General features: G+C 53.7%; 9 protein-coding genes across 9 annotated transcripts; 5 read left to right on the forward strand and 4 right to left on the reverse strand.

Annotated features, from left to right (window-relative positions):
* Nucleotides 1–474: 474 nt before the first annotated feature.
* Nucleotides 475–1416, reverse strand: CH63R_08981 (Meiotic recombination protein DMC1; the record flags this gene model as incomplete). The annotated part of the gene is made up of 1 exon (XM_018303955.1): nt 475–1416. One exon carries the CDS (start codon nt 1414–1416, stop codon nt 475–477), a length of 942 nt encoding a protein of 313 aa, XP_018155978.1.
* Nucleotides 1417–1790: 374 nt separating this feature from the next.
* Nucleotides 1791–3504, reverse strand: CH63R_08982 (MOSC domain-containing protein; the record flags this gene model as incomplete). The annotated part of the gene is made up of 2 exons (XM_018303956.1): nt 1791–3211; nt 3285–3504. 2 exons carry the CDS (start codon nt 3502–3504, stop codon nt 1791–1793), a joined length of 1641 nt encoding a protein of 546 aa, XP_018155979.1.
* Nucleotides 3505–4605: 1101 nt separating this feature from the next.
* On the forward strand, nt 4606–4943 carry CH63R_08983 (uncharacterized protein; the record flags this gene model as incomplete). Its single annotated transcript, XM_018303957.1, has 2 exons — nt 4606–4682; nt 4766–4943. The coding sequence occupies 2 exons, from the start codon at nt 4606–4608 to the stop codon at nt 4941–4943; spliced, it is 255 nt and encodes an 84-aa protein (XP_018155980.1).
* Nucleotides 4944–6245: 1302 nt separating this feature from the next.
* On the forward strand, nt 6246–8472 carry CH63R_08984 (F-box domain-containing protein; the record flags this gene model as incomplete). Its single annotated transcript, XM_018303958.1, has 3 exons — nt 6246–6322; nt 6371–6482; nt 6601–8472. The coding sequence occupies 3 exons, from the start codon at nt 6246–6248 to the stop codon at nt 8470–8472; spliced, it is 2061 nt and encodes a 686-aa protein (XP_018155981.1).
* A 1753-nt stretch (nt 8473–10225) lies between these two features.
* CH63R_08985 (BAR domain-containing protein) lies at nt 10226–11708 on the reverse strand (the record flags this gene model as incomplete). Its single annotated transcript, XM_018303959.1, has 3 exons — nt 10226–10248; nt 10317–11562; nt 11673–11708. The coding sequence occupies 3 exons, from the start codon at nt 11706–11708 to the stop codon at nt 10226–10228; spliced, it is 1305 nt and encodes a 434-aa protein (XP_018155982.1).
* A 1080-nt stretch (nt 11709–12788) lies between these two features.
* On the forward strand, nt 12789–14515 carry CH63R_08986 (cysteine desulfurase IscS; the record flags this gene model as incomplete). Its single annotated transcript, XM_018303960.1, has 2 exons — nt 12789–13889; nt 14093–14515. 2 exons carry the CDS (start codon nt 12789–12791, stop codon nt 14513–14515), a joined length of 1524 nt encoding a protein of 507 aa, XP_018155983.1.
* A 1321-nt stretch (nt 14516–15836) lies between these two features.
* CH63R_08987 (Mismatched base pair and cruciform dna recognition) lies at nt 15837–16446 on the forward strand (the record flags this gene model as incomplete). Its single annotated transcript, XM_018303961.1, has 2 exons — nt 15837–16133; nt 16204–16446. 2 exons carry the CDS (start codon nt 15837–15839, stop codon nt 16444–16446), a joined length of 540 nt encoding a protein of 179 aa, XP_018155984.1.
* A 1836-nt stretch (nt 16447–18282) lies between these two features.
* CH63R_08988 (uncharacterized protein) lies at nt 18283–19047 on the forward strand (the record flags this gene model as incomplete). The annotated part of the gene is made up of 1 exon (XM_018303962.1): nt 18283–19047. The coding sequence occupies one exon, from the start codon at nt 18283–18285 to the stop codon at nt 19045–19047; it is 765 nt and encodes a 254-aa protein (XP_018155985.1).
* Nucleotides 19048–19655: 608 nt separating this feature from the next.
* CH63R_08989 (Carboxymuconolactone decarboxylase) lies at nt 19656–20898 on the reverse strand (the record flags this gene model as incomplete). The annotated part of the gene is made up of 3 exons (XM_018303963.1): nt 19656–19708; nt 19763–19808; nt 19867–20898. 3 exons carry the CDS (start codon nt 20896–20898, stop codon nt 19656–19658), a joined length of 1131 nt encoding a protein of 376 aa, XP_018155986.1.

Below are 20898 nucleotides of genomic sequence, written 5' to 3' on the forward strand. Positions count from 1 at the left end.
CCATTTCAAGTCTCAGCTCAAGAATCTTCTTTTTCGTCAGGTCCACCTCGGTTCTAGCCAGAGGAGCATCTGTGTGGAATGTTTTCTATTCATGGGTACAGAGAACACTGCCGATTCTGATGGCCAACAGGCGAATCGTCACGCCTCTACTGGCGTACCTTTGGCGGGTCCTCTGACCTTCGTAATCTGATACCAAGTTAGTGTCTGGTATTCAACCGACTATGATTGTGATAAAAAGGCTTTCTTCCATGCTTTTCAGACAAGGTTGAGAAGATATTGTAGCGCGGTTTTTGTCGACATTACACCGTCGGATCTAGGACAAGCCCATTACCTCAAGGTGCTTCGCTGGCCCCGCGTGCGTCATCATGTGGAAGGAAGAAACGGGTATGAGAGAGAAGGTCAACTTACAGTTAGAACAGTGTTGTGTAAATGGGTATCTTGTTTGGTTGGTTGGCGAGACGTTTCACGGCAGGATCATGTCTCGGGTCTGAATTTCCCACGCTTCTCCTTCATCGCGTCGACCTTCTTACGGTCCTCATCGAACCGCTTCATCAACGCGGCCTGCTCCGCCTTGCGACGCTCGCGCAGCTGAAAGCGGTAGAAGTCAGTGGTTTCCGACTTCTTCTTCTCCGCCTTGTCCACCATCTTCTGCCGAGCCTCCTCTGCCTCGGTCTTGTTTGCCGGCGCCACGCGGCCGCCGCGGACGACTGTGACGAACCCGTCCTCGTCCGGCTCGTTACGTAACCGCTTGGCCATTTCTGCCGCCTCCTTCTCTTTGCGGTTGAAGACGTTGAAGAAGGCGTGTACGGACTTCTGCGTCGCCGCCTTGTCGCAGCGGGCCAGCTGGATATGTGCCGAGATCCACTGCGAGCCGAGCTCGGGAAGGTCGTCGGAAACACCGTCTCCCCAGACAGGGAACTTCTTCGATTTGTTCGCTTTCTTGATGGCCCTCATCACGAGGTCCACGCTCTTCTCGTCGGCCAAGAGAACAATGGCGCTGCTGCCACTTTTCCGAAGCCTCCTTGTCCAGATATCGGGCAGCCGAGCAACCTCTTCCTCCATTGCCCTCTCTTCTGCTTCTTGCTCGTCACGCTTGCGCTTCTTGCCGAAACCCGTCACCTTCACGGCCTGAGCCGGGTCAATGGCTGTGACAGTCTTCCGTTCATCCTCGAAGGCGATGCTCTCAAATCGACCGGGTCCAATTAGAGCCGCAAACACTTGACGGAAGTGGGCTTCGGTACTGTCGACAGGGACGTTCTTGAGGAAAAGACTCCGGTCGTCGATCTCGGTTGGGATCTTGGGCGTATTCCGTCGAACACGGATTTCGTGAAGGGCGGTGATGGGGCAAGATGCAAGAGCCGGAAGCTTCACAGGCAGGGTGATGAAGCCATCTTGTTGGGACTCGACGGATGACATGGTGGCGGGATGTGGCCTACACCAAGAATTTTGCTTGACGTCCACGAGAATCTGCCAAAATTCTCGCCGGATCCAAGCCAAAGAAAAAGCAAAGGTGGGGCATCTATCCTTATCTAAACAGTTTCCTATTGGCTAGTTCTAAAGATGTGAACAGTGCTCTTCTTATCTGTTGTGGATTCTCCATGCCTATGCACGCCGAGCGAAGTCCTTTACAGAAGGATTTTAGTCTGTACTGCAGCCCGAATCTGGTCTGATTGAATTGCCTGGTACTGATCTCACATATCCTCTGTGTGGCACCCTACCCTCCCTCGCTACTGGCTCTAGAAGCCGTCCTCCAGTGCTCGAATACGGTGGATAATTGAATACCAACGCCGTCATATTTCAATGGAGATTCTTCCAATTCCACGGCTCACGCAGCTCAGCATCGACTCAACCTTGTCCGTAGACGTCAACGCCGTGCCTCTGTGATCAACCCGGCCTGCTTTCAGTCCGACCTTGCATGTCCCACAATTGCCGACCTCACAGCTACTCGCAACATCTCCTCCGACCTCTCGCTTGAGCACCTCCAACAGCGTTTCTTCCTCTCCCACCTTCAAGATCTTGCCATCGCGGTTCACGACCTCCACCTCGAACGGGTCTCCCGACGTGTCTGCGGCGAATGCTTCATAGTGCACGTCGTTTTCATCGAGAGCACACTGCTCTGCCGCTTTCCTCACTGCCTCCATTAATCGCGTAGGTCCACAGACGTAGACATGGCTGTTCCACTTAAGCGTCCGCATGATGTCGTCAACGTCCATCCTCTCTCCTTTAGACCCGTCATACAGCCGCACACTGCGGCCAAAGACTTCCAAACGCGATTGGAAAGGTATGTCGTTAGCAGAGCGCACCGCGTAGTGCATCTCGAAGTTGTAGTGAATCTCGTGATAGCCCTCAGCGAGAGCAAGGAAGGCGGTAACGCCGATGCCGCCCACTATGAAGACGTGGTTGCTCGACGCGCTGGACATCTTCACGTCGGTGGTGATTCTCCCAACACGGAGGACGTCTCCGACAGCCATGGACTCGTGGAGGTAGCGGGAACCTCCCCGACTGCTGTCATTCAGGGCAATTCCGAGTTCGAATTTGTTGCGATCTCCCGAGACAATTGAGTAAGACCGCAGTAGGCCATTGGGAAGCTTAAGCTTTGCGTGGGCGCCTGGGTTTAGATCCCCCGGGTCCTCCCTCATGCTGACGGCTTCGAGAACGAACGAGGAAATTCGCGGCGTTTGCGTCGTCTTTTTGACGATCTTGAAATCGCGCCATACGTCGCCCTTTACTCTCTTCTCCTGGGCCTGGGCCTTGGCTACTCGTCTCTGAAAGGCACCGCGACACTCTTTCCCCAACTCTTCGATCGTCGCTAATTCCTCGTTCATGGCCAAGTCATTCTGGTTTCTGTGCAGGTATTCCTGAATTCTCTCAATGGTCCACTTGGGCCACTTCCGCTCAATGAGCCTAATCTTATCGCCAGCCTTGACCTTGCCTCCCTGAAGGACTCGATAATACCAACCAGTCCTGCTGGTCTCGAAAGTTTTCGGGGCAAAGTTCTTCAGCTGGAATCGGTGGTTAAGCTTGTAGCACGGTTGGCGTGGCAGGCTGACTTGCAGTACAACCTCGTCGCCAACATGGATGATATCGCCGATGCAGACATTCCGCTCATTCATGTGCTTGGTGACAAAGTTCTCACCAAAAGCGCCCGGTTTGAAGCGATCTGCTGCCATGGGGTACTCCTTTCTCCAACCAGGATAATGTGACGAGCAATCTGGATAAATGGTTGTCAAAACTGTAACTTGTCGAAAGAAAAGAAACCCAGGGGAAGCAGGTGAACTGCTTACAGCTGTGAATGGCTTTGTCGGGGCCTCCATGGAATGTTGGGTCATGCTCGTCCAGCTCAAGGCCCAGTGAAGCCACGTGAACTGGCCCTTCCCTCAAGCTCTTGTCTATTCCTGATGTGACTTCGAGCCCTGGCATTTTTGTCATCACGCCAGTCCGGACCTCCAACAGAATGTCGCTGGTAAATGGCGACCATAGGTCGACCTCTTGTGTAGAGCTCATGACTGATATTGTAACGCATATAGAATGGGTGAATTAAAACTGTAGGGATGAGGGAATTGAAAGATGTGTTTTTGAGAGAAACGAGAAGATGGAAGCAAATCAGAAGGTGAAGTGGAAGATGAATTGGAAGGAAGCTACGCTAAGTCGTATTCGGCTGCATCCTATGATGATGGACTGTATCAATTATGATACGCACAGTGTTCTCGCTGACACTACCTCGCTAAGACGCACCGTGCTCTGAAGTCCTCGGAAGTGAGTTCATCATTGTAGCAGCTGGATAAGGTGTGCAGCTGCAGATATCGATTTGATGCAAGGTGAGATAACCAAAGGCCTGTTGCGGCAGAACACAATGTGTAAATTCCATCCGTCCTCCTCCCGTCAAGAAACCTGACATGGCGTATCGATTCCATGCGCGAGAATGCATCTTGCCTGCCATCCTTGAGTATGAGATCTCCGGGGGAATAACACCAATCATAATTGATTCTCCCGCAAGAGAACCTGGCTGAGTTTCCTGCGGCCGTTACTTCGCTATTAGCGGGTCTGTTCCGCGCCCCTTATTGGAAATACTGCAATGATTTCCAAATATGTATTAGGGGCCAGGGGAGTTGCTAAGAGGCAGCCTTTGAAGAGGCTCGTCCTTTTTGCTTTTCCGTGACATACATAGTCAGCACTAAGGTAGGTAGGTAGTCAAGTCTGGTCCACCTGCCGGATTGCCCGCGCAAAGTGGACCCCCTGCGCCGGCGACAGGGTCGTCGAGGGAGGTTACACTACGGCAGCAGAGTTGATGGTGTCGTTCACATTCAACAACACCTGTTCATAAGGCTACCCGCTTGGCAGGCCGGCACACGACTTCTTTGTTATCTTGAGGAAAGAGCCTCATCATGGCCGATGTATGGGTTCCTGCTGCGGATTTCTCCGGACCACAACCAGGTCAAAAAGCGAAGCACTGGGGCAATTTCCCCTCTTGAATTCTCAACAGCCAGGGGGCGCATACTCGATAGTCTGAGTACAACGGTAATATCTCAACGGGTGCTTTTCCTTTCCAGACAATGGCTGTCGGTTTTTCGAATCGGTCAAGCAGCAGTCTTCTTGCCAGCCAGCATGCCTGTATTAGTTAACAGCCTGCTGACGAAAAATCCGAGGTCGACGGCTTGTACGCCGTCGGTTGCATGTCGTCGGTGACGCTCTTTCCTGTAACTCCTCTGGGACCTAGAGCCACGATTCAAGGTCTCTTTATACCTACTGTTACTAACTTGTCCAGTGTTAGGCCAGAGTGTCACGTCCATTCGGAAAGCAATACGAGTTCAATGACATCGATGTGTACGTTTTCCCCTGCACTTTCAGGCCTCGAAATTGCGCTGCGTCAGATAGCCATGGCTGGCCAAGTGAGCTCCACACCTTCATGTCGAGCGCTTCTTGTCGAACTCTGCCCGAAGTAACGCTTGATGTCTTGTGCGAGCCACCAATTTCCGAGAAACGCCCCACGAATGAGGCGACGCCACGCACTTTGCTCACGGGTGCGACACGGCCTGTAGTTGAATCGTTGAACAAGTGTCCCCACGGACTGTTCGGCCGTCTTGGGGGTGGCATTAATGGCAGCGAGTGAGGCAGAAGCGCATTGCGAGCAGGCAAATCCCCAAAGACGACACAAGCCCTACGATGCTGATGGCGCCAGCCTCAAACAAGCTGGCATAGGTTGGCCCATAGCAGGATGATACTCCATCACTGAGAGGAACTCCGCAAGGCAAGTGAGGCTCTTCAAGGAATGTCGTCAGCCGAGTGGCGGCAGAAACGGGCGCAACCAAGATGTCAGATAACCTGAGTTTCAATTTGGTAATCCAGTTGGTGGAGAGCCGCGTCTTTCACGGCATAAAACCTGGAAGCTGCTCTAAGCCACTAGAAGAGACACGCCGGGAGGGTTGTTGGAAGCGGCGGGGTGAGCGACGCTACTGTAGGCAGGCTGGTGCCCAGGTGATGTTATGAGCGGTAAAGATCTATCTGTTTTTGAGCCGCAATGAGGGAAGGAACAAGTGGCAGCCATGCATTCCGGAAGAGTGAAAAGAGCCTCAACAGTGGAGCCATTTCTGCTCAATTATTGGACGAGGCTTAGACAAGCAGGTCAGGTAAAGCCAGGACGGGAATGCAGTGCCCTTACTTGCTACATATACAGAGTACATGCCCAGGTACCCACAGTACCTACCTGCCTGAAGAACCTAGGAGGTATCTACAAGTGCAGGTACCTCGTACCTATTTTTGAAGCTGACCGGAGCAGGGAACTCCTGGCCTCTCACCCAAGAGTTGTCCCTAGAGCCGCATCACCCTCAACCCCCTCCCTTTTTCCGGTTTTTCTGTAATTCAAAACCCCTAAGAGAATCATGATAGTCATGTCTATGAGCATCGAATTCTTTAACGTCACAAATGCGATATCAGCCAAGGGGGAGCCGACCGGCTCGTAAATGTGTACTCCAGGTCAGGCTGCCGCAAGATGAAGTCCATCTACCTTGTTGACCCCATGCAGGACTGCAATGACCCAGCTCAACGCTCAAACGAATGTGCAGTACTACCTACCTAACGAGGCTGTGCTTAAGCACCCTTTAACCTAGGTAGCACACGAAAACAGCTTCGGAGGCCGAGGTGTTTCTTCAGTCTACAACCACCCCTTACCGAATAAGTCCATGCGGCTCTGCTTTAGGGTGTAATTAAAACCTGTCCTTTGCTGTCCCCTCTCTCCCACAGAAAGTATGCTCGATGGCATTCTGTTGGGTTACATCATCCGCCTGATCCTGATGCGGCCCTTTTCCAGTATCCGTCTCGCCTTGTACCATCATTCTCCCGCACAATACTCACTTTCACTCGGATGATAGAGAGACGGTCTCAAGGCGGCCGTCAGCTTCACCAGGATGCAACGGTTGCCTATCGAGATCATGACATACATAGCAAACTCCCTGGACTTACACGATACGTTCAATCTCAGCCTGGTTTGTTCCCAGTTCAGATATCTCGTAGTCAACGACGATATCTGTCGGGCCGCACTTGAAGCAAGATATCCCTCATCCAGTAAAAGCCTTTTTATGCCATGCTGACTGAGTGAATTAGACCAATGCCCCGTACTCAGCCGACGTCCAAGATGCACGCTCCTCCAAGCAATACGCCCGTTGCTTGCGGCGACTGGTCAAGATCCAGAATGCTGTCGCTACCGCCGCGCCGTACTCCGCCGCAATTGCTGCTCATGCGGATGACTTCATATACTGTGATGGAATGCTTTGCTACACCCAAGGCTATGAGTCGCTCCGCCTTCTCCATCTACATGGATCTGCGGACTCGGAGATCGTTATCGACATCCGTACGCTACTGTTGTCTATCCCAGGACTGGGCATTGGGAATAGCAAGTTCAAGTTCCGGCCAGTACACTTCGCCTGCGGGATTGTAAGCTGTCTTTACAATCCACCAAAGACAGGAGGTCGAAGCCGACTTGTCATTATAGATGTGCGGCAAAGGAAGCTTCTAACAGCCCATGTTCTCGAATCAACATCCAAGCTGTTTGCACGCAACAACAAGGAATGTCTCTACTATGGCACCCACTCAATGATTGGAGATGACGGCTTCAAAAGATGGGTTCTGAGGCGATTCGACATCTGCAAGGAACAATGGGCTGCAGGCCGTTTGGACCTCGAGGACCTAGTCGGATCAGACGTCGGCTCTACTGTTTGCTTTGAAGTCATCGACAATAACTTTTATGGAATCTCAAGCCTGAACACTTTTGATGTCTACGAAGCTGATTGGACCTCACACTATTGCGGCTTTCGTTTACCGGTGGGAAGTTTAGAGGCCAAGGACATGCAGCTAACATCGGAAAATGCCATGTGGCGCCGGCAACACGAAGAGGGACCCATTGATGATAGATGGAGCACTTTGCAACTTGAAAAGGACCAGGTTACTGGGAATATCATGGTTTCGGAATGTCGAAGAGAATGGCTTGTCGACGAGTGTTCAAGCACGAGAACATCGTATCGGACAGAGCTTATCTTTTCTAATCGACGCAACCGTGCAAACGACTCAGACTCCGATTCCGACCCCGAAAGCGATGCCGAAAGCAACGAAGTTCCACCCACTCATTCATGCTCAACTGGTACAGTAGTCCAAGCCAACAAACAGCGCGAGTCTTCAACGTTTCACAGAGGCGATGACGGCTCAACGACCCCAGCAATAACTCTTAGCCAATGTTTCATACGTTCTTATAACCATTCCTGCGAAACGTTTATCGACCTGGTCAACGACCCTGTTGCTTCCGATTCTATGATGCGAAGGCCGCAGCTACGTTCAATATCCCGTTTTAGCCACGCCAGAAACAACCACGGTCTTCAATGGTCACCTGCAGACGGCGCGGGGCGAGGGGATCTCCAACCCTGTACGCTAAATAAGATCTCGTGGTGGCCACCAAAAACCGATACAAGGCAGAAAAACGTGTGCCTCTCAGAGTTGGATAGCATTCTCAACCCCAAAGGCCACAATGCGTACAGTCCTATCTCAGGGGTCATGGACGACCGCTCGATAGTCTATGCCGTCGGACCACGGGCACCCCATAGTACGCGGCCGCTGGTGTTCATCTCATTCGATCCCGCTATTAGGCTTCCAAACCTCAACAACTGGCCCGGTGGCCCAACGACACCACCACGAACTCAGTCCAAGGCACAGGGGGACGACGTGACAAGCCCCTGTCACTATCCCACACCGCAGTCGCTGCCGGTCTCGGGGCCTGCCTCAAGGAACTCCTCTTTCAGTGAGGGGTCATACCCTGGCCCAAGACGACCATCACCCGACATACAGTCAGAATTATGCAAGGCCGGAGCCTCAACTTGGATAAGGAGAGCTCCAGCCGCGTACTTGCAGAGAGCTTGCACTCCTGGGAAGCCATTCGGCTATGACTTCGCTTACAGCGGGCACAATTCGGCATCGTCTCGAAGTTAGAACGGAGAGCCTGCCGACGGCTGCATTCTCCCCATGTCCATCAAAGGCCCTAGGCGTGTCACTCATCTTCGGGCCAGGGCCAGATCCACACTCGGGCATCCTTAAGCAGGCTGTTCCAAACGGATATTCCGTGGCGTAAAAGTACCTTGCCGAAGGGACGCGTTGGATGGAGACTCGGACGTGGGTGGACGACTGGGCTTCTCCTACAAACAGTCCTCATCAGAGCCCGGTCGCAGCAATTGTATCGCCGGACATGCTTGCTTATGGTTTAGTGGTAGGAAGGGGGGACGCCAATTGCCTTGTTTCCCGAGCTCCTTGCTCACCCCCGCTTGCGGCCGCTCGGCGGCGGTGGTTCGCACAATGGGGATGTTCGCCTTGCGTTAGCTTTGCGACCTACTGACATTACCCCCTGTTTGAAGAAGGGGTTACGCCTTAAGCGAGAGACAGGGCCACAAGATCCATCTATCATCTGTAGTTGTAAGAATCTACAGATACTCTGAACTGAAACGCAAGTGACTAACCGCGCGTGGCGTGTACAAGCAGAGCTGGTCTCCCGCTTGATGTAGGTAGTCACGGCGGGAGCTTGGGACAGCTAGCGGCGTCTGGACTCTATCGTTAGGTCTCATACATCCATCATTATGTCCTCCCAAGAATTGCACGGTCTGGACCGCTTTCATTACTAGCTCTCCCTGGCGGCCGATTGAGAGAGAGCTTCCCCTCTACGGCTGCATTCAACGGCCATGGGTAGCAAGCAAGTGAGATGGAGAAAGGTGCACTTTGTTGGGGTAGAGTGCCCCAAGAAGCATCCGCGCCTGCGTGGAAGGGGAAAGTAAAGCTTGCGCGCATTGCCCGTATGATACACCAGGGCCCAAGGGGGTGAGGGTTACGAAGAGGAGGCCAGTCTCATGCATACAGCATCCCCTCCATGCCGCCTCACGCACTCATCAAGCCCCACGAATAAGGGGTATGATCATACACAAGACACGTTTGCAGAGCCTCAGCAGAAACCCTGGGGTACCACGCAATATGCTAAATGCAGGCTCTGCCCTTCTTCCGCTCCAACGACGGAAAAGCCTCATTCATGCCCAAGCACCGCGCTTTCTTGGACACAGCAGGCTCGTGAATCACCAGACACACCACTGCTACCTGAGAAATGACGACAGGAAGCCAACTATTCAATTTTGAGCGTGTTTCCAGGGATCACATACGTGTAACCACTGCTTTTTTGCAGATGGACACTCGCATTGATGTTGTGGAGAAAAACGCCACGGAAGACGTGACAAAGACCGATACTCGCAGCCAGAAGGTTTGTGATTGACAGCAGCACAGTGGTTGAAAAACAAAAGAAAAGTAGGTATGGATCAAAAGACCCCCCTTTACTATGCCCACTACCACCCCTCTTACCACCGAAAAGCCTTCTGGGAAAGTGAGGCTACGGGTTTGTGTCACGCGGAACGCAACGAAAGCGACTTATCTCCTAGCCTTCTCCCCTTTCTCGCCCTACATCCAAGTGTATCCCTCCTCTACTACCCACCCTGTCTTCCATCCCTTTCCCTCTTCACCCAATTCTTTTCCGACTCGAAATGACAGGCAATCCCTTCTGCGTACGCCGAAGACCCCAAATGCAAGTGTTTCGCGCTATCCCCCTCGGTGTCCCAACGGTCGTTCATTAATGTGCCTCTGCAACACAGTGTATTCGGGCGAAGATCAGAGATGTCAGTTGTAGTTGGCGAGTGCGAACCACATTGGTGGCTCAATTCAGCTTGACGTAGTTTCCTGTGTAGACGACGTTTGGTTAATCTCTGTTCTCAATAAGACCGAAGGAACAACAGGCGGATATTTACCTGGGAACTGGCCAGACTTTCCATTCAACCTGCCTGTCCACCATTCGTTTTCGTTCTTTGTGCGACTGACGATCTCGATGACATCTCCGGCCCTGAAGCTCAAGTCGCCCTCTGCTTGTGCGGCATAATCGTACAAGGCAGTGACGGTTTCTGCAGCAGGTACGCCGCTGAGACGGCTGGGCTTGGGCTTGGGTGGAGGGGGCTTCGACTTTGCTGCAGCGATGGCGGCGAGTCCACCGCCCGAAGTCCCGTTTGTTGCCGGCGGAGAGTATGGAGGCGGAGGGTTAACGTCGGAGGTTTCGCCTTGCCGAGTGTAACCACCAAACTTGGAGGGTGGCGCAGAGGTTGTTGCTACGGAGGTTGATGAGGAGGAAGGTCCGGCGGTAAGCAGGTGCTGCGGCTTGCTTTCGATCGCGGGACGGCCATATTTTGGTGGGCGCCTTTGGCCAGTCGTCTTGAACTTCACAATGGACAGGCTCTCGGCCTGCTCCTGGATATCGCCCCGTTTCTTGTGGAACGCCTCCAGCACGTCAAGGGTCAGATCGAAGTAGCCAATATCGCAATGCTGCATCTTCTCGTGTAGCGTGTAAAAGATGTTAAGCTGCATGTAGTAGAAAGACTGGAAGAGGGGCTGGATGAACTGCTGTTCGAGGGCGAAAAGGCGCGGCAGCTCCTCCTTGAGGAGATCATTGAAGTAGTTGAACTCTTGCGTCGCTTGCTCGACGTCATTCTCAGCTTTCCACAAAGCCTTTTCGTCCTTGGCGCTCCGTTCCTTCTTGTCCTGCAGCTTCTTGAGGGTTTGCCGGTGTCGGTCGTAGTCGAGCTTCTTGTGTTCGCGCTTGGCTGCCGTCTTACGAATGACCTTGACGACGTCAAGCAGTTCGTTAGCCGGGCGAATAACCCTACTTTCGATCATCTCCAGCTCCGGCGCAAGAGTCTCTTGCAGGTCTTTGACGACGGCCTCATACTCTTCGCAGGCACGGATACCCTCGGGATTGCCGCGGACCTCCAGGCTGTCGGGATCCGACATGCGACCGGAAATGGGCTTGTAAATCTCGGTCATGGCCTTGCTGAACTCGATTTGGTGGCTGAGCATGCCGTTGATGGCTTCGAAATACTTCTTGGACTCATCGTGTAATCGCTTGGTCTCGGTCTCGAGCTCCTGGAACCTGCGCTCGGAATCGATGTAGACAGCATCCTTTGTGTGCTCGCCTATGTTGAAGCGGGACTTGAATTGCTGGGGCGCCTGTTCGCGACGAGAAAAGAGGCATCAACAGTCAGCAATCTCGTGTATTCCATTGTCACGTCACAGCGCGGAATAGACGGGAAGGCCCCTCAATTAGTGGAAACACATACCCGAATGACGCTTTTCTGGAAGCCCCGGAAGCTCATGGCGGGGTGGGATTATGGTTGTGATGTAGCGGATTAGGTGTTGCAGAAAAGTTGTGCCAGTGAAGGGCAGCGGCAGTGGTTGCCGCGGGATAAGGTCACGGCGTGGGTATTCGTTGTTTGAGGGTATTCCACGTCCAACCTTATGAGGAGTGGGCTCTCGCAACCTGATTGTCGCTGGTGACGACGTAGACGTGGCTGTGTCGGTCAGCTTCTGCGCAAGACCGCTTGGCTGTGGCGCATGCGATGCCGATGGACAGGAGCTAAGGCCTTGTTGTTTGGGAGCTAAGGTACCCAAAGTAGGTGCCTGGCGGGGAACGAACGGCAAGGACGGAAGCACGGTGAGTCTGTGAGGCAACAAACGTGTTCTGCGGTGATGACTCGTGGGATTCTGTAGGCGGAACGGGTGGAGCGAGAATGAAGGTTGGATGCAAGGAAAGAAGTAGAAGCTTGAAGATATTCAGAGTGTCGAACTGGGAAATTGAGTAATGCAAAGCAAAAGAGCAAGCGGAATACACTTGTTCGGTCGCGGCGATTGCGGTGGGCTGGCTGACATGCTCACTAACGTATCAAGGCGACTCCGAGAGCACGTCCCGTTTCCCACCAAAAGAACCTCGTACCCAGTCCGCATCTAGCAAAGGACCAATGCTTGACCCAGAGAGGCCTACCCAGTGTGCTAGTGAACGTTCTGTTTAGGTAATCAATAATGCCGACGCTATTTCTTCAGTATCAGATCAGTGCACCAGCCCTGGGCATTGAAGGTCGGCCCAATCTTTGGCCTCTGCTTCTCGGAGGGTCGGTCTTGACAGGCGCCGTGACCGAAACCGCCCCCTTGACAGGCCCACATCTGAATGGGGAACGTCATCAACTGGAGGGGAAGCCGATATCTGACCAATCACGGCTCACTTGTTTATCCCCGACCCCGAGGCGGTCGGAGACCCGATCGAGATGGCAAAAAAAAAATACCAATAGCGAGGGTGTCAGCTTCTCCTAGAAATTCATTGCTCCCATCTTTTTTCTCCCCCCTCTCTCCTTGAAGCTTGTTTCCCTTTTCTTCCCGACGCCATCACCATCGACCACATCATGGCTAGCATCACATCCACCGCCTTCAAGCAGGCAGGTCGCCTCTGCCGACACACAACCGGGCCTGGGATCACCTCGCGAGGCATTTCCTCATTATCAAGGGTGACGACAGCCCCTGCGCAGAGGGTATCTCAGCAACGCAGATATGTTTCCGAGACGAAGCGTGATAATGCTCAAGTCAATGTTGAGACCGCCATCAAACTTGACAAGAAGGACTTCATCGACGTCGTCCCTCAATCGCCCGATGCGCCAAATGTCATGGTTAGCCCCATGGCTGAAGTGCTGAAGCAAGTCACGACGATGGAGGAGGGCCAGCGACCCATCTATCTCGACATGCAAGCCACGACTCCTGTCGACCCCCGCGTCCTCGACGCCATGCTACCATTCTACACTGGTATTTTTGGAAACCCGCACTCGAGAACACACGCCTATGGCTGGGAGAGTGAAGAGGCCGTTGAGAAAGCACGAGAGCATATTGCGAAGCTTATCGGTGCTGACTCCAAAGAAATTATCTTCACCAGCGGCGCCACCGAGAGCAACAACATGAGCATTAAGGGTGTTGCGAGGTTCTTTGGCAGATCAGGCAAGAAGAGGCATATCGTCACGTCGCAGACTGAGCACAAGTGCGTTCTCGACAGCTGCAGACATCTTCAGGACGAAGGCTTTGAGGTCACATACCTTCCTGTCAAGAACTCTGGTTTGATCGACATGGACGAACTGGCTGCCGCCATCCGCCCGGATACCGCTCTCGTCAGCATCATGTCCGTCAACAACGAAATCGGCGTCATCCAGCCCCTGGAGCAGATCGGCAAACTCTGCCGAGAGAAGAAAACTTTCTTTCACACCGACGCAGCGCAAGCCGTCGGCAAGATACCAATGGACGTAAACGCTATGAACATTGACTTGATGTCTATCTCGTCCCACAAGATTTACGGTCCCAAGGGCATCGGAGCTTGCTACGTCCGCCGCCGGCCTAGAGTTAGGCTCGACCCTATCATTAGTGGAGGTGGACAGGAGAGAGGGCTGCGCAGTGGTACTCTCGCCCCGCCACTGGTTGCTGGCTTCGGTGAGGCGTGCCGCATCGCGTATGAGGAGATGGAGGTACGTTCTGGTTTGAATTTGTTGCTCGCTCGTTGCCTTTTCTGCCCTCCCTGGATGATGATTCGCTCTATACATGCATGGCTTTCTGAATGTCCCGTGACAAGGACGCCCATGTTGCTTCATAGCACCGTCTCTGATCCATTTATCCGTCATCTGTCATTTTGGCTGCCAGTGTGCCGAGAAATTACTGACAAATGTTCCAGTACGACTCGAAGCGCATCAAGGCGCTGTCTGACCGCCTCCTCAACGGTCTCCTCTCCCTGGAACACACAACTCAGAATGGTGATCCCGAGCATTTTTACCCTGGTTGTGTCAACGTTTCGTTCGCCTACGTTGAGGGCGAGTCCTTACTCATGGCTTTGAAGGACATTGCCTTGTCTTCCGGCAGTGCTTGCACTTCTGCCTCGTTAGAGCCCAGCTACGTCTTGCGTGCTTTGGGCAACAGCGACGAGAGCGCCCACAGCAGTATCAGATTCGGTATTGGGCGTTTCACGACCGAGCAGGAGATTGACTACGTGCTCAAGGCCGTCAAGGAGAGGGTTGACTTCCTACGTGAACTGAGTCCGCTCTGGGAATTGGTTCAGGAAGGTGTTGACCTCAACACAATCCAGTGGAGCCAGCATTAAAGCATGGTTCTGCACATTACGCGCACCGGCGCATCCGACCTCGTCAATACCGCTTAGAGTCCACGAGCGAGGTTCGCGCAGGACGTCGCTCGCATCTCTCCAAACCGGAGTTGCTTGTATTAAAACCCACATTTGAGATACCTAAACAGCCGGCTTTTCGTTTTTGTGCTCGGGGATATTGGAGTTGGGATTGGGGCGACCAAAGGGAAATGGGAAATTTGACCGGAATGTCCACCGGCGCTCGAGCTCAACAGGGTGACAATAGGCCATTGTTGAGGAACTTGACCTTGTACACTACTACCTATACATTACCTATCACTAGCATGAATGACAATCAAGACACCCTGGGCAACGAACCATCTGGTAGATTAGGCAAACGGTATGAGCCTGCGACGTTGCTAAGTTGCCAGGGCGATGTCCATGCTCCGAGAAAAAGCAAGCGCATCACCGGATTGATTCCGTGCTATTGGGCGCCTAAAGCTGCCAGTGCTCCGGAATGCACTAGCACTGTGTTTTCCACTCGGATACGTACACAATAAGCCTTGAGCTCATGAAGAGGCAGTCTGAGGGTGGGGCGATTTAGTTCCCCGACGTAATACAAGCAACGGATAGTGCTTCCCATACGAATGCGAAAGTTCGTGTTCACGCGATCCAGGCTGACAGTCAGTTGCGTTGTTGCGCCATGCTCGCGTCCAATTGTCTGATTGCCCGGGATGCACCTTGCCAAGGCGGACGGCAGATGTGCATCATCTACAATTCCTTATTTGGCGACAGGCTGGGTAAGGAGAAGGCCCTCATTACGTCTTTCGTGGGCTCACATGGCCACTGCAATACGTCTGAGCTTTTTCAGACGGCCAACAGGGAGAAGTTGTCTCGGGAAGGGGGCGTCGATGGCGTTGTTGGCTAGTAGAAGGAGGTTGAATTCGTGAAATGACATCATGTGCGGCGTGCAAGGTCCAAAGTTGCCCCTCCTTCCCACGTTCCTCTCCACATGGAGCCCCTACCCCCCTTCGCGCTTTTGCATCCGGAAGGGCCTTCTCCAACATGACATCACACCTTCCGCTCAGCCTGACAACCACGATCGCGATTGCCAGAATTGACGATATTTCACATGTTGCATATGCTGGCTACCTCAGGACTAGGTACTGAGGCCCTGGGGGTTCCCCGGCTCTTGAGTAGATAAATACCGATCCCTCCCCCTCAGCTCCAAATCACTTCTTGAACCACACAACAGTTCAACAGATTACCTACATACAGACAGATCAACCCATCGACCAACCAATCAACCAGTCCCACCAAGCCAAACAACCTAAACATCACTATGTCTGCCTCTAACGATAACACCTCCACCCTTAAGTCCTACGTTGACTCTGCCACCGGCGCTGCCCAAAACTTCGTTGGCTCCCTCACCGGCAGCACTGCCGACCAGAACAAGGGCGAGGCCAAGCAGGACAAGGGGCAGGTCGAGCACGATGCGTCCCACGCTACCGCCAAGCTTCCTGGATTCACTGCTACCGCCCAAGGTGTGAGCAAGGACGACCCTGATCGTGCCAGCGGTTCCTGGAACCAGACCGTCGGCTCTGCTAAGGAGACTGTTGGTGGTCTCGTTGGCTCCGAGGTAAGATTTTTCAAGTCACACCCACCAGCGAATACCATCGTTGAAAAGAAGCTGACATTTGCACCTACAGAATCTCAAGCAGCAAGGTCGCGAGCAGAATCTTGAGGGTCAGTCGCAGGAGGCCAAGGGCCAGCTCAACGATTACACTTCTGGCATTGGCAACCGTGTTCAGGGAACCATCGGTAGCGCCGTCGCTGGCCTCACTGGTGACAAGGCTGGCCAGGAGCACTACCAGGGTCTGCACGACACGGGCAAGACGCAGCAGCGTGGTGCTGAGCACGACATTCAGAAGCAGGCTGAGGCCAAGCAGTAGAGTATGGACTCTGTTGCGTCTCACGATTTGACTGGCATGAGCGATGGCTGGTGTGATTACACACATATGAAATTTGATACCCCCCTGCACCAGAGAGAAAAATGCATACTTTTAAATAGTCCTACAGGTAGATGATGAATCATTTCATCCGCCTCACGCGTTGGTTCCTCGGGGTACGTTGCTGTGATGTGAAGTACGATTGTGCATTTAAGAAATGGGAACCCGGTTTCCCAGACACATTGCCGCGCCTTCCAGATTGGGAAAGTGGGTTGGTGGGATGTGAATGGTGATCCAGTGTTCTCGCCAGAAACGCACTGCATATTGACATGTTTCTAGAAGGGGCAAACGATAAGCGGCAAGCCGATGGATAATGGGGTCTGATTTCATTTGCTCACAACAAGGAGGATGGGCGACAAAACGAACATCGATCGACACCACCACACCTTTGGCGCCCTCGATTTTTTTCTAATGCACCTACCGGCGATCACAAGGAGCTAAGCATCCCCGCTGACCTGGCTTTGCAGCGCAAGTGCATGAAAAACAATCTGGACGCCGCCGAAACACGCTGTCTTCAGCCTCTTGCAGACCTTGGTAATTATAGTGACTTAGTGCAGGGATCCAAATATCGACCGTAGCTTGCAGCGTTCGGATGGCACACTATGGCGCTGGAAAGCATGTAAGGTACCTGAGATTAAGGTGCTGGAGACAAGACAGCACTTCCCAACGTTGCACAGTCTCCCATTTCCATCCCTCCCCATCGTGGTTTCGGCAAGCAAAGCGCACCAGAACCAGACATACTATGCCATTTCGATGTCTTCCTTGACCGCTGAACGTCGGCCCCTCGCCCGCTGCCCACCGCAATGCTGCGTTCCGGGTTCTAGCCCCCTCCCAGCCCCGTCTTCTAGTGGCTATCAAAAAGCAACCACCCGGCGCCAAAATTGCTGCTTCTTTTCCTCTCCAAGTGAGGGGGGAACATGGGGGCCTTGGTCCATGACATGCAGCGCAGTGAGCGAATACATACATCCATCATCTATGCACAGAACGAAGCCCCGAAAACGAGGGCCACAACGAGGTCGGTGCTAATGACAATATGTGCTACTACCGTTGGTCACACGTCCAGCCCTCGTTGATGGGTGGCCCATCTCGCCATTCTCGAGTTCCCAAGAGGGCGCCGGCACCAGCGGATCGGTTCTAGAGCCACGCTCGAGTCACAGTGAAGCCATGCTGCTGGATACAGATATGTTGGTCCCTCACCTGCTGTCCAGTGACAGGTGACTCGCTTTCACCTGCAGCTGCAGGGGAGGGCAACAAATTACCAACCATCGGGGCGTCGCATCCCACGTCCACGAACGGTCTCCGTACGAGAGCAGTCTCGATGGTATTATTGGCTCATGCCGCCCAGTGGCTGCATGTCACAACAAGAAGATGCAAGGGAGATGCGCACCGAAGAGGGGCGGAGAGAAGTAGGGAAGAGGAGGCATTATCTGATTGCGACAGCGTCTGGAATCGACTTACAGACCCTAACGTCGTACTGGCGCACACATTGCTACCTCTATTCGTACGTACCTCTCTGTGCCATTCACTACCCTTCCTTCCGCCGCGAGCCCTCCTTGCCCTCATGTGCGCACTTCTATCGTCATCCTCGTTGCCTCCTCTTCCCCTTCCGTTTTGCCCCGTTCCATCTCGCTTCATTTCCCTCCGCGTTGCATATCGCGCACATTCACAGACTCATATTCCGACCATCAAACGCTGCTCCGTTGCATCATGTCGTGGTAGTAGCCCGCTGCCAGTTGTCCCGCCGCTTACACTCTCCTCTCCCGTGCTTCATTCTCTGCCATGGCCGAGACCGAGGCCCGCCAGTGGACGATCGTCCTGATCCTGTCCGCACTCGTCCTTTCCTTCGTCGTTCTCTCCCAGATCCTGACAACATACGCCACCGCCTACCGTGCCGCTCCCAACGAAATCACCTCCTTCATCGATGCTGTGGACTTCTCGGTCGAGGAGAATGAGAGTTACGATCGCGACGTTGCTAAAGTCCAGCGTCTCGAGGATAAGCTCCGTTTGGGCCGCCTGCTGCGTGAGATCCAGAAGGGCGGCGACGACTTGCGCGAGGACATCAACTCAATGCTCCTCTCCAATGACACCGCCACCCTGCACATGAGCGCGCGGCTTCTCTGGGCCAGCAGGCGCCGCGACCTCGAGGAACGCGTCCGCCGGCTAGATCTTGTGAAAATGCGCTTCCTCGTCGTGTACATGGGTGTGGTTGCAGAGCGGGCGAGTACCACCGCGGAACGACAGGCGCCCGTGTTGACGCCACAAAGAGACACGGAGAAGACGCCCGTGTCTCCTTTCACGCCGCCCATGAACGCGGTGAACGCCAATTTGACGCGCGCGCTGACGGAGGAGATCCGCGAGAGGCCACCGCTGAGGAGGTTAACCACCCAGGCCATCGGTCATCGCGAAAACACCGGAACAGGGCACAAGTTTGGGTGGGCGGGTGTGGTCCAGGAATTACAAAAGAGTCCTCGGATGCACAAACGACGCTCTTCCATCGAAAGGTCCATCGAGCAGGAGCTGGCGAATGCCAAGCTGACAATCTGAGCTGCGATGGGTTGAAAAGGCGTTGCTTGTCGCAGCAGACGGTTGCGAGTGCAGACGGCGGCGACCACGGGCCCACGAACAATGACGAAACAACGATACAACCGGCTTACGACTACAGATAACATGGTATGCACGATGTATGAACCATTGCATATGCCTCCAGGGCGGATGGCACAGGGTCTTAGCCACGCTCAATACCAGGGCCAGTACGGCATATTGTTTGACGACATCAATATCACTTGCTCGCATTTTGCATTTCTGCACCTTCGATCGCAGACACGAATTATGAACAAAACCACGGATGGGGGTTTGAAGATAGGCGCACGGGGACACCACAGCGGAGCGGGTTGGGCTCTTGGGCGGATATGGCTTTCTTTTTAATTGGGTTCGCCGTTTCTTTGGGAGAACCTACATATCGCTTCACGTAGGTAGATGAGATACCCCTTTTCACGGCATCATTAACCCCCTTTTGGCCCATATGGCACAATCTACACTGTACCTCACCTATCAGTCTCCTTTCCTTTGCCTCTTCAGGCCAAAGATTATGACCCTCAACCCCGACTTACCTCGCATAAGTCCTCAACGCTGAGACCCACCTCTGAAGGAGCTCAATGGCCAGTAAGTGAGACATCGTCGGGACCAGTACTGTTCCTCTCGCCAACTACATGTTTGTTAGAAGTGGTTGCGTATCGGGCACTGGAGATCATCGTCTTACCATCTAGGGCCACCAAGAACCGGCTCACGCAGTTGTAGCATGCAACCTGCATCAGTTTGTCAGCCCACGCCCCGTCTTCTAAGCCATTGATCAGTCTCACTTACCGTCGTTGTAATTTCTACAACCTCCCGCTCGCTAAATAAGGCCTTCAGCTTTTCAAAGGTCTCATCCTTGACCCTGACATTCCTCGTCATTTCGTCCGTGTACACCAGCACGGCCCACTGCTTCTCGTTTAGATACAGGGCCGGTCGGGCGTCGAGCTCTAGCGGCGACTCGGCCTTGACCGCGTCCATGGCATCTGCCGAGACACCGGCGGCGACGGCCAGCGGCGCGTGGTGACCCCACTCATACCAGGCCCGGTTGACAACGGCGACGCGCGAGATGGCGAGCTCGCGTAGGTCGGCAGGGATGGTGGTCTGCGTGCGAATAGCCCCAAGGAAGGAGTTCCAGCCATCAGCAACGGGCGGGGCGTGGAGCAAGGCCAGGTCTAGAGGTTGCAATGGCCGCGGGTTGCGACGGGCCTGGATCCGGGAGACGATAGCGGCCTCCTCGGGGGTAGAGGTCGGTGGCGGGTTGGGGACGTAAGGGATGCGCATTTTGCGTCTGGAGGCGACGGGTTTTGTCGTTGGCTGAAGAAGTGCTATCCTTTTGAAGAGGTTCAGAAACCTAGAAAGGGGGGGCATGTAAGAATCTCTATGGGAGGAAATGAGCTTGAAGATGCAGGTCTGAGTTGATGTGTAAGGCCCTGACTCTTGATATCTTATATTGATGTATTCCGGAGGAGCGCGGGGTTGTAAATCCCGTCTCCACATCCCGAAAATCGGGCGGGCCGAGCAAGCGTTCTTCCCCCTCTCCCCTTCTCTACCATCCGGTTGAATGCTGTCCCGGCACTTTGTCGGTGTCGGTTCGCCATTGATTCTGGCCCCGGCGAGGCTGGGAAGATGTCCGTTGGAATGTCGGTAATGGCAGGCGATTTCCAGTGGAGAACTGGATGACACGCCTGGGGAAAGTATTGGAGTTCGCGTGACAAGTCTAGTGAAATGCTGCGAGTAGACGGCTTTGTACAGCTTTTCGGCTATGAACCGATTGCCACTGCGATATGTAGCACAGCGCCGCAAGCCCGACCAGCCAAGCAT

This window comes from Colletotrichum higginsianum, chromosome 6 (genome assembly GCF_001672515.1).
Source record: "Colletotrichum higginsianum IMI 349063 chromosome 6, whole genome shotgun sequence".
NCBI classification, from domain to species: Eukaryota; Fungi; Ascomycota; class Sordariomycetes; order Glomerellales; family Glomerellaceae; genus Colletotrichum; species Colletotrichum higginsianum.